The sequence below is a fragment of the Platalea leucorodia genome (genome assembly GCF_965183815.1).
Source record: "Platalea leucorodia genome assembly, chromosome: 20".
NCBI classification, from domain to species: domain Eukaryota; kingdom Metazoa; phylum Chordata; class Aves; order Pelecaniformes; family Threskiornithidae; genus Platalea; species Platalea leucorodia.
Window position 1 is genome coordinate 5,250,709 of NC_138842.1, and position 9,175 is coordinate 5,259,883.

The following is a 9,175-nucleotide window of genomic DNA, read 5'->3' on the forward strand; positions in this document are numbered from 1 at the left end:
GCTGCGCCTTGCGGTCACTGTTGGGGACCGGGCAAACCTCCGGCCGGGTCGGGCATTTGGAGGAGAGGGAGAGTTTCCCGTTGCGGTCCTCGGTCCGGGCACCCCGGCCGCAGCTCCCGGGATCAGAGGTCTCGGTCCACCTCCGCCTTCTTTGCGTCTGACTGCAAAACCGCACGCGGCGGGAGAGGCCTCCCGAGACAGAGGTTGGTGCCTCCGGCCACCCGGCCCCGCTGCCAGCATGTTGAACGCCAGCCCCTTTGGTGGGGCTTAACCAGGTCGTGCCCATAGGTGGCTGACTGGGGTCTCGTCAGTTGCCGGGGCACCAGGGTTTCGAGGGGAACGTGGGGAGGCGCGGGGCAGGGGAGCGTGAATCTGGGGCGAGGGGACGTGGCAGAGTCCGAAGGGGCGGGCGTGCGCTCGAGGCCTCCCGGGAGGCGTCGGGGTCGGCGTCGCCCGGTTGCGGGGCTGCGCGGTCTAGTCGGGGGCCCCTGGGAGAGAGGGGACGGAGGGACGAGGGCCGTCTCTCAGCCTGCGTGACGGGGAGGGGGCGAGCCGGGCAGGCGGCAACGCAACGACCGCGGCAGGGCGGTCCCGTCCGGCTCCGTAGCTGTCTGCGCGTCTCAGGGAATCGTCCTTGGCGTGCTGCCACGCCTTACGCAGTCTCGGACGGCTCCTGGCTGCGTGCATTTGGGGCAACAAGGGAGAGGAGGAGGAAGGCTGCCGGCGCAGGTGCCGTTCCTGCCTCCAGTGGGCCATGAGCAACACCTCCATCTTGTGGTAGCAGTGGCATCGGGGTCCCAAAAGCAGACTCGCGTCTCTCCGCGGCACGGCGCCCCAAGGCCGCAGGGGAGGACGCGCTCCGTGCCGGCGGCCTCGGCGTGGCACGTGCGTGACCGGGAGCGCCCGGTCTCCCTGTCCTTGGGTGTTGCGGTGCCGCAGCTGCAGCCCTCGTCTGGCACAGACGTGAGGCGCCCGGGCTGCGGTCGAGTAGCGTAAGGCCTGCGGGAGGTTGCAAGGTGTCCTTGAGCCCAGGGAGGCACCGTTTTAGTTGTAGGACTTTCCCACGAGGTGCCAGCTGCTGACGGTCACCGCTCACCCCACGGCTCCCGGGACGGGGCGCCCGCCCCGCTCCGCTCTCCGGGGCTTCGGTGGGTCGGGGCCAGGCATCACCGAGGCCGGGCTCGGCACGGGCAGAGGGGAGGCAGCCCTCGCTCAGGAAAGCAGCTCTCGGGGTACGCTGACGCTGTGCACGGCTCACACTGCCCGCCGGCTCCCACACAGCCCGGTTTGGCTCTCAGCCGCCCTCGCTCCCCCGGAGTCTTCCTGGGGACCGTCTGACCCGAGCCAGAGATGTGCCCGAACGAACCCCCTGGCTGTTACTCCCGATGGTTTTGCGCACGTGCGGTTTAGGTTGTTAGCGAGGCCATTGCCGTGCGGTAGGCTCGGCGAAGGCGGAGAGATGGGGCGGCACGAAGGCCCGGGGCTCTTCCCGAGGGACTGCTGTCATTAGGGAATTGGGACCCCGGTCGGCACGGTGGCTCGCAAAGGTCGGGGACATCGTCGCCATGTTTGATCTGGGCCTTGCCTTGACCCTCAGCAGGTCTCTGGTCTCCGGGGTAAGCGGCTCACAGAGGTCAGGGCTCCTGCGCCCGTGGGGGACGCTGTCCGCCTGCCAAGCGTGAACGCCCCTTGGCGAAGTTCCAGCCCGTCCTGGCGGTTTTGCGGGGCTCTGGATATATTTGCAGGGGACAAGGAGAGAAGAGTGGGGCGAGGGCCCAGGCCGATGCCACGGACTAACGGGAACGGCACGGCGAGTCCCAGGGGCGCCGTCTGCGGCATTGGCGCCGGGCACCGCCGGGGTCACGTCCCTTTTTGGCCGGGGTGAGCGCGGGGCGGCCAGCGAGCGCCGCTGGGTCGTCGGGCGGTTCCCGGCGGGAGGCTGGGGAGCCACGCGTCCCCTGCGCGCTTCTTGCCCGGCTGGGGTCGGGACCTCGTCCCCGCTGAGCCGCGCAGGGTGGGAAGCGACGGGGGTGTCGGTGGGGCTCCTGAAGCTGTCGGCGCCCGCACCCGAAGCGTGGAGGCGTCGAGTCCCGGCGGCCGAACCGCAGGAGAAGGTGGGGGGGCTGGCCGCCGGCAGTATTTTCCCTCTCCCCTTTGCCATACGGGCAAGAGGGGAAGGGGGCGACACGCGTATTTGCTGCCAGAACGGTGCGGGGTATACCTGCGGGAGGTGTCGCAGGGGAGAAATAGGGCCCCCCGTCAGGCTTCACGCGGTGTTGGGCGCGAGGGCGAAGGGACCAAACGGCAGCCGAGCTGGGAAGCGCGATTTATTGAACGCGGGTCGGACCCGCGGGCAGGGCGACCGGGCTTCAGCAGGAAGCACGGTGGACGTTTAGGGGGAAAGCCGGCCACGAACCCTCGGGCGCCTGTTTCTCCCCCCCTTGCCCCGTCCCATCCCGTCACATTCTCGGGGAGCTCGAGGGACCCGCGGGACTCAACGTGCGTCTTTGTCCTACAGGCACGCCGCTTCCGGGACGCATCCCATGAGCGCCCCGCCGGACGTCTCCGGGCGAGCGGAAGGAGGAGAGCGCGTCGAGCGCCGAGGAGTTCTGCCGCGTTCCGAGGCCGAGCCCTTGCTGCGCCGAGGAGCCGTCGGGAAGGCCCGCGCCGACTCCAAAAGGTAGGCGTTTGCGGCTTTTTTCGCGACATACAGCTTGGCAAAAAAAGCAGCGTCGTCAGCTGCCCGACTCGACCGGACTTGACTCATCCCGACGGACCCCGCAACAGCGAATCGGCGATGACGGCGCACACCGTGGACGGACGGAGACCCTGCCACGTGCTACGTTCTTGTTGTATTTGCGCAACGTTCTTCTTGTATTGGTGCCATGTTCTCGTTCCTCTTGTAAAGCAGCAGCGCAGGGACCGTAGCACAGATCCGGAGGCAGCCGGGCGGGGTGATGGTAGCGGGGCCAGGGCAGGTCAGAGGCGTAGAGCGAGGCCGTAAGTCACCGGTCAGGCCGGTCGCCGCCGTTTCGGGAACGGGGGTGGGAGCGGTCGCCGAGAATCGCCCGGCGCCGGTCGCGCCGTCAGGGGACGGGGGCTCTTTGGCCGCGGGCAAATAGTCTCGCGAGGCTGGGGAGGAACGGGGGCAAGACCTGGCCGGAGAATCTCGTCCCGGAGAGGGGCCGGGCCGGGGGGACGCCTACTCGGTCTTGGTGACCGGGGGGCCGTCAGGCGCCCCCGGGCCTTTCTCTCGGAGCTTGCGCAAGTAGTCGCGGGGGCCCTTGCCCTCAAAGGACGTGGGGCTCTTGTAGGAGCCGCCGATCTTGTCCCAGAGGGTGAAGTACTGCCCGTAGTTGCAGTCGAAGTAGAAGTGGTGGTCGGTGTGGTGGGCCGAGCCGTTGATGACGTGTCGCAGGAGGCGGGGGACGCGGTAGTCGCCGTCGTGGATGGAGATGGTCCAGACGTTGACGAAGATGTAGAGGCCCAAGTAGGTGACTTTGTGCAGGGGAAAGAGGAAGGGGTAGACGTGGTAGGGCAGGCTCTGCATGAAGCCATCGACGGGGTGGAAGGCGTGGCTGGCGAAAGGTGTCGCGATCTTCCAGAGGTGGTGGGGCTTGTGGAAACGCTGTGGGGAGAGGGCGCGCTGTCGGTCCCCGAGCCCCCGGCCGGGGCCGGACTCACCGCCCGGGAGCCGAGGGGGCCGAGGGCCGTCGCCGCCCAGAGGGCGGGAGGGGGACGCGCAGCCTCTGTGTCATCGCGGGCCGGGGCGAGGAGACGCCTCGTCGGGCCGCGTCGAGGCCGCCGCTCCCCGCGGGGCGCGTCTGCCCCGGGAGGAGCAGCTCGGCTGCGGCCCCGGCGCGGGGAGATGGCCCCGGCCCGGAGCCCCCTGTCCCGCCTCATACCTTATAGAAGAGTCTGTGGTGGAGACCGCGGTGTATCCAGTAGATGCCCATGTCGGTGAAGAAGAGGAAGGACAGCATGCTGAGGAGGACGCCTGACCAGCCTGGGCGAACAGGGACGTTAGGGTCGGCATCTGTGAGAGCCGACGCGGGGCCGGGGGGGTCGCGGCGAGGAGATGCGGTGCGAGGGTCGGACGCTCTCCCATGACTCGGGGAAAGCGGGCCAGAGGCCACGCCTGGGGCAGGGACGGCCTTCTTTTGCAGAGGGGGGTACACGTCGAGAGGGCTGTCGCACGCCGTCCCCGAGGCGGGGCGGGTGGGCGACTCGCCGTGTTGGCCTAAAGGGAACTCGGGATTTGGCCTCATAGACGGGACTGGCCGGAGGCAGGGCGTGCCCGGGTAGACGGGGCAGGCGTCGTACGAGGTGTGCGGTCACGGGCAGAAAGGGGGGTGTGTCGGCCGCCCCGGGGGAGGGGGGCCGAGGGAGGCGACCCGGGCGGCGGGGAGCAGGCGCCGGCCCGGCGGGGCGGGGGCGCGGCGGAGCGGCTCACCGTACGGGGAGTCCTCGATGTTGTCGTAGAGCTTGCTGTAGCCCCGCACCTCGGCAAAGAACAGGGCGACGGTGGGCACGCTGATCCAGGGGAGGGAGCGCAGCGCGTAGGCGATCTCCCGACGCACCTGGTTCTGCGGGGGGACGGCAGCGGGAGAGAGGGGTCGGGGGGGAGCGGGTGGACCGGGAGGGGGCAGGGACCCGAGAGGCCCAACGGCCCGGCTCCTCATGAGGCCGGGAGGGCTGGCGTCTCAGCTGCCGGTCGGCCTTTGGTGTGGGCGCCTTGCCGTGATGTCTATGCTGTGGCGTGGGGCGAGGCGTGCTGCCTCCGTGGGTCTGCTCGGGGCAGGATGGGGCTGGTGCTGGCTCTAGGGTGCCACAGAAGCGGTACTTGTTTCTGGTCAGGGGTGACCGGGGGCCCCGTGCGGGTGGCAGCGGGAGGGCCGACAGGGGCGGTTGCCGCCACCGGTTGGGCAGCCGTTGAGTAGCAGAAGCAGGGTGCCGAGGCCGGCACGGGTGCATGTCTACGGCCGGCCAGGAGCCGCAGCAAGGGAGCTTGCGCTCCCATCCCCCAGGGAGCGATGCGTGCCAGGGAATGCAGGGAGCCGGGGAGAGCGCGGTCGTGTCGGGAGGCGTGCGGGGACGGCGTACCGTTGGAGCAGCCGGGAACCCTGGGGCCGCTGCTGTGCGGGGAGCGAGGAGGTTTGTGGCGGTCGAGGCTGAAGAGTGGGACGTGATGGGTGTCTCTGAGGGGCTGGGCATGCAGTGGGCGGGGGGGTCGCGCAAGGAAGTCCAGAGCGGGGAGGACGGGGCGGTCTGGCGCATCGGCCGGGCCCTGTTGCCAGTGGCGGGCTCTGAGCTGGTCTCGGGCTCCTCGTGTCCCCAGGGAGTTTTTCGGGGCACGGTTTAGTCGTCAAAGCGGGGGCTTGGGAGCGGTGTGCGGGGCGGGGCTCGGTACATGGGGGAAAAGCATCGCCAGAGGTGCAAGCGAGAGGACTCAGCGAGCAGGCAGCGGTGACAGCCCATGCCATGGTGTTGGCGTGCGTCATTTGGAATGGATGGAGGATGGCGAGGGGGATGTCTGCGGGACGGGTGAAGTGGCGTGCAGCGCAGGGCCCGGGCGAGGCGGAGTGCCGGGGGGGCGGGGGGTGGGGGTGGCAGTGTGCACGCACCTCCAGGAACTGGGGATGTTTCTTGAGTTGGTGGTCGAAGATGAAGTAGTAGCTGAGGGTGCCGAAGAGCAGGTAGAGGGCGAGTGCCCCCAGGTTGGTGATGACGAAGAGGCTGAGGAGCTGGCGGCAGGGCTCGCCTTCGGGCCAGCCGGCGGGGTACACGTAGGGCGTGAGGAGGTGCCGGTCGGCGGCGTCCAGGACCAGATCCATGGCGGCCCCTGTGGGAAAGAGAGAGGGTTGTCGTTTGTGGTCGCGGAAGGGGTGCGGGAGGCGGCCCCTGTCCCCCTGGTCCCTGTCTGGTCCCCGGGGCGGCGGGGGCCCGGACGGGGGTGCTGCCGAAGACTGAGTGTCTGCCGGAGGGTGGGTGGCGGGGGCTAGCGGGTCGCGGTGGCCGGGAGGTCGGCTGGGCGTCTGGGTCACCGTTGCCAGGTCCGTGAGGGGTGTCTGGGAGATGCAGGCTGTGGGCTACAAAGGGCGGACTGCGGATGGTGTTGGCGTGAGGGGGGCTGCCCTGTTTCTTGTGTCCTCTCGCCGTGGGAGAGGGCGCGTACGGCAGGATCTTGTGCCATACAGGGGTGGTAGGGGGAGGCAGGTTTTGGGGAGCAGGGCCTCTGTCTTGGGCAGTGTATGGGGGGGGGGCCTGGGGACCGTGGCGGTCCGGGGCCCTCGGCCTGGTTTTGGGTCCCGCAGGGTGATTTCAGTCGCGCTCCTCGGGGGTCCGGGAGCCGGCGTGGCAAGCTGCTGGCAGGGACGGGACCGCGTGTGGGCGCCGGTGCGTGGCGCGGGGGGTTCCGTGTGGTGCGGAGGCGCAGGGGAGCCGGCAAGTGCCCGGGGCGGGGGGGACGGACGGGACGCGGGGCCGCGGGATCGGGGCGCGCCGCGGGTCCGAGCCGCGGGTGACGGCGGTGGCGCGCGGGGGAGCGCCGCCCGCGGGGGGGCGGGCGGGTGCGCGCCCGCTCGGCGGCGGTGGCGCCGGGGCCGTGGCCGGGGAGCGGAGCCGCCGTTTCCCCCCGATCCCCCCCCCCCCGGACCCGCGGACCCCGGTACCTGCCTGCGGGTCCCGGCGCGGCGGTGGGCGGGGAGAGGCGGCGCCGCCGCCCGGTAGCGCCACGCGACGTCACGGCCGTAGCGGCTCGCGCCACCGCGGGCGGTGACGTCGCGCGGGGGCGGGGCGCGGGGACAGCCCCCGCCGGGGGCCGGCCGGTGCCCGGGGGGGGGGCGGCCCGGAGCCGCGGGGACCGCGCCGTCCCCGGGCCCCTCGGGCGGCGCGGCCGCGGCGCAGGAGGGCGGGCGGGGAGGGAGCGGCCCGGCCCGGCCCGTCCGGCCGCGGGGGCCGTCGGTGCGGCGGCCCCGCCGGGCGTAGGCGGCGCGCCGCGGTCCCCGGGAGCGGAGGGGCGGTGTTTGTTTGTGCGGGAGGCGCCGCGTCCCTGTACGCGCCGGCCGCGGGGTCTGTTGGCCGCCTAGCAGACGTGGAGGCTCAGAGCTGCATGGTGGCTGCAGGGGGGGCAGGCGGCGCGGCACGGCGCGGCATCGCCCGGCGGCTTCCTTGGGCCAGGGATGGTGCGATGCTGGCTGGGCGCGGGCATCGCGCCCGTGCTCTTTGGCGGCTTGTCGCGTCACTTGCCCTGGCAGCCGAGGTCCCGGTAGGTGGGCCGGTGAGGCGGTCCTGGCCCCCCGTCCCGCCTCCTTTCCCGACCTTGGGCCCGTCCGTGGCTAGCGAGGGGCCTGGCGAGATGGAGCGTCTGTACTAGTCAAGACTGGTCGTCCTCGGGGTTTTCAGGCCCCTGAGCTGGGAGGTGGAGATAGATGGGATGCGGAAGGAAGCCTTAGTTGTCAAAGAGGCGGCAGTCACGGACCCGCTCCTCTACGTGGATGTGCACAAGTCCAAGGGGCCGGCCGGGATCCACGCGAGGATACCGAGGGAGCTGGCAGAGGTGCCGGCCAAGCCGCTCTCCATTATTTAGCGGCAGTCCCGGTCCACCGGGGAGGTCCCAGAGGCCTGGAAGGTAGCAAACGCGACGCCCCTCTACAAGAAGGGTCGGAAGGAGGATCCGGGGAACCGCAGGCCCGTCAGCCTGACCTCGGTGCTGGGGAAGGTGACGGAGCGGATCATGTGGAGCGCCATTACGTGGCACGGGTGGGACACCCGGGGAATCAGGCTCAGCCAGCGTGGGTTTAGGAAAGGGAGGTCCCGCTTCGCTAACCCGGTCTCCTTCTATGACGAGGTGACCCGCCTGGTGGATGAGGGGAAGGCTGCGGATATTGTCTACTTGGACTGTAGTAAGGCCTTTGACACTGTCTCCCACAGCATTCTCCTGGAGAAGCTGGCTGCTCACGGCTCAGATAAGAGCACTCTGCGCCGGGTTAAGAACTGGCTGGACGGCCGAGCCCCGAGAGCGGCGGTGGTTGAACGGGGTGGAATCCAATTGGCGGTCGGTCAGGAGCGGTGTTCCCCAGCGCTCAGTGTAGGGGGCCGGTCCTGTTCAATATCTATCTATCTGCATTGATGATCTGGATGAGGGGATGGAGTGCACCCTCTGGCAGTTTGCAGATGACACCGAGCTGGGCAGGAGTGTTGATCTGCTGGAGGGCAGGGAGGCCCTGCAGAGGGACCTGGCCAGGCTGGGTTGTCGGGCCAGGGCTGACTGAGGTTCAACAAGGCTCAGGGCCGGGTCCGGCACTTGGGTCACAACAACCCCATGCAACGCTACAGGCTGGGGGAGGAGTGGCTGGGAGCTGCCTGGCGGAAAAGGACCTGGGGGTCTTGGTTGACAGCTGCTGAACATGAGCCAGCAGTGTGCCCAGGTGGCCGAGAGGGCCAATGGCATCCTGGCTTGTATCATTGGGACCGGTGTGGCGAGCAGGACCAGGGAGGTGACAGCGGCCCTGGACTGGGCACTGGTGAGGCCGCCCCTCGAATGCTGTGCTCAGCGCTGGGCCCCGCACCCCAAGGCGGCCATGGAGGGGCTGGAGCGTGGCCAGAGCAGGGCAGCGAGGCTGGGGCAGGGGCTGGAGCACAAGGCTGGGGAGGAGCGGCTGGGGGAGCTGGGGGGGCTCAGCCTGGAGAAGAGGAGGCTGAGGGGAGCCCTCATCGCTCTCTGCAACGGCCTGAAAGGAGGCTGGAGCCGGGGGGGTCGGTCTCTTCTCCCCAGTAACAAGGGATAGGATGAGAGGTATTGGTCCTGAGGTGTGCCAGGGGAAGTTTAGGTTGGATATTAGGGAAAACTTTCTTTCTTACTTACTTCTTCATTGAAAGGGCAGTCAGGCCCTGGCACCGGCTGCCCAGGGCAGCGGTGGAGTCCTTGTCCCTGGAGGTGTTTCAAGGATGGGTGGACGTGGTGCTGGAGGACATGGTGTAGTGGTGGCCGTGGCTGTGCTGGGTGAATGGTAGGAGTCGATAACCTTAAGGGTCGGTCTTTCTTTTACCACCCTCACGATGCTATGCATCTATGCTATGCCTCTGTGAGCTGGAGAGCCCTTGCGGGCGATCGGCCTCAGAGTAGGTAGTGGCCCGGCCCGTCCCCTCTGTGGGGCGTGAGGGCCCTGTGAGG

General features: G+C 69.5%; 1 protein-coding gene across 2 annotated transcripts; it reads right to left on the reverse strand.

Moving 5' to 3' along the window:
- Window positions 1-2,324: 2,324 nt before the first annotated feature.
- SC5D (sterol-C5-desaturase) lies at window positions 2,325-8,897 on the reverse strand. 2 transcript variants are annotated; one of them, XM_082330516.1, is made up of 5 exons: window positions 8,867-8,897; window positions 5,625-5,842; window positions 4,454-4,586; window positions 3,906-4,006; window positions 2,325-3,628 (listed from the first exon to the last, which is right to left on the reverse strand). In XM_082330516.1, exons 2-5 carry the CDS (start codon window positions 5,832-5,834, stop codon window positions 3,203-3,205), a joined length of 870 nt encoding a protein of 289 aa, XP_082186642.1. In that variant the 5' UTR covers window positions 5,835-5,842; window positions 8,867-8,897; the 3' UTR covers window positions 2,325-3,202. The 2 variants fall into 2 exon arrangements, with proteins under 2 accessions (XP_082186642.1, XP_082186641.1); XM_082330515.1 differs by lacking the exon at window positions 8,867-8,897 and adding an exon at window positions 6,672-6,706.
- Window positions 8,898-9,175: the final 278 nt, after the last annotated feature.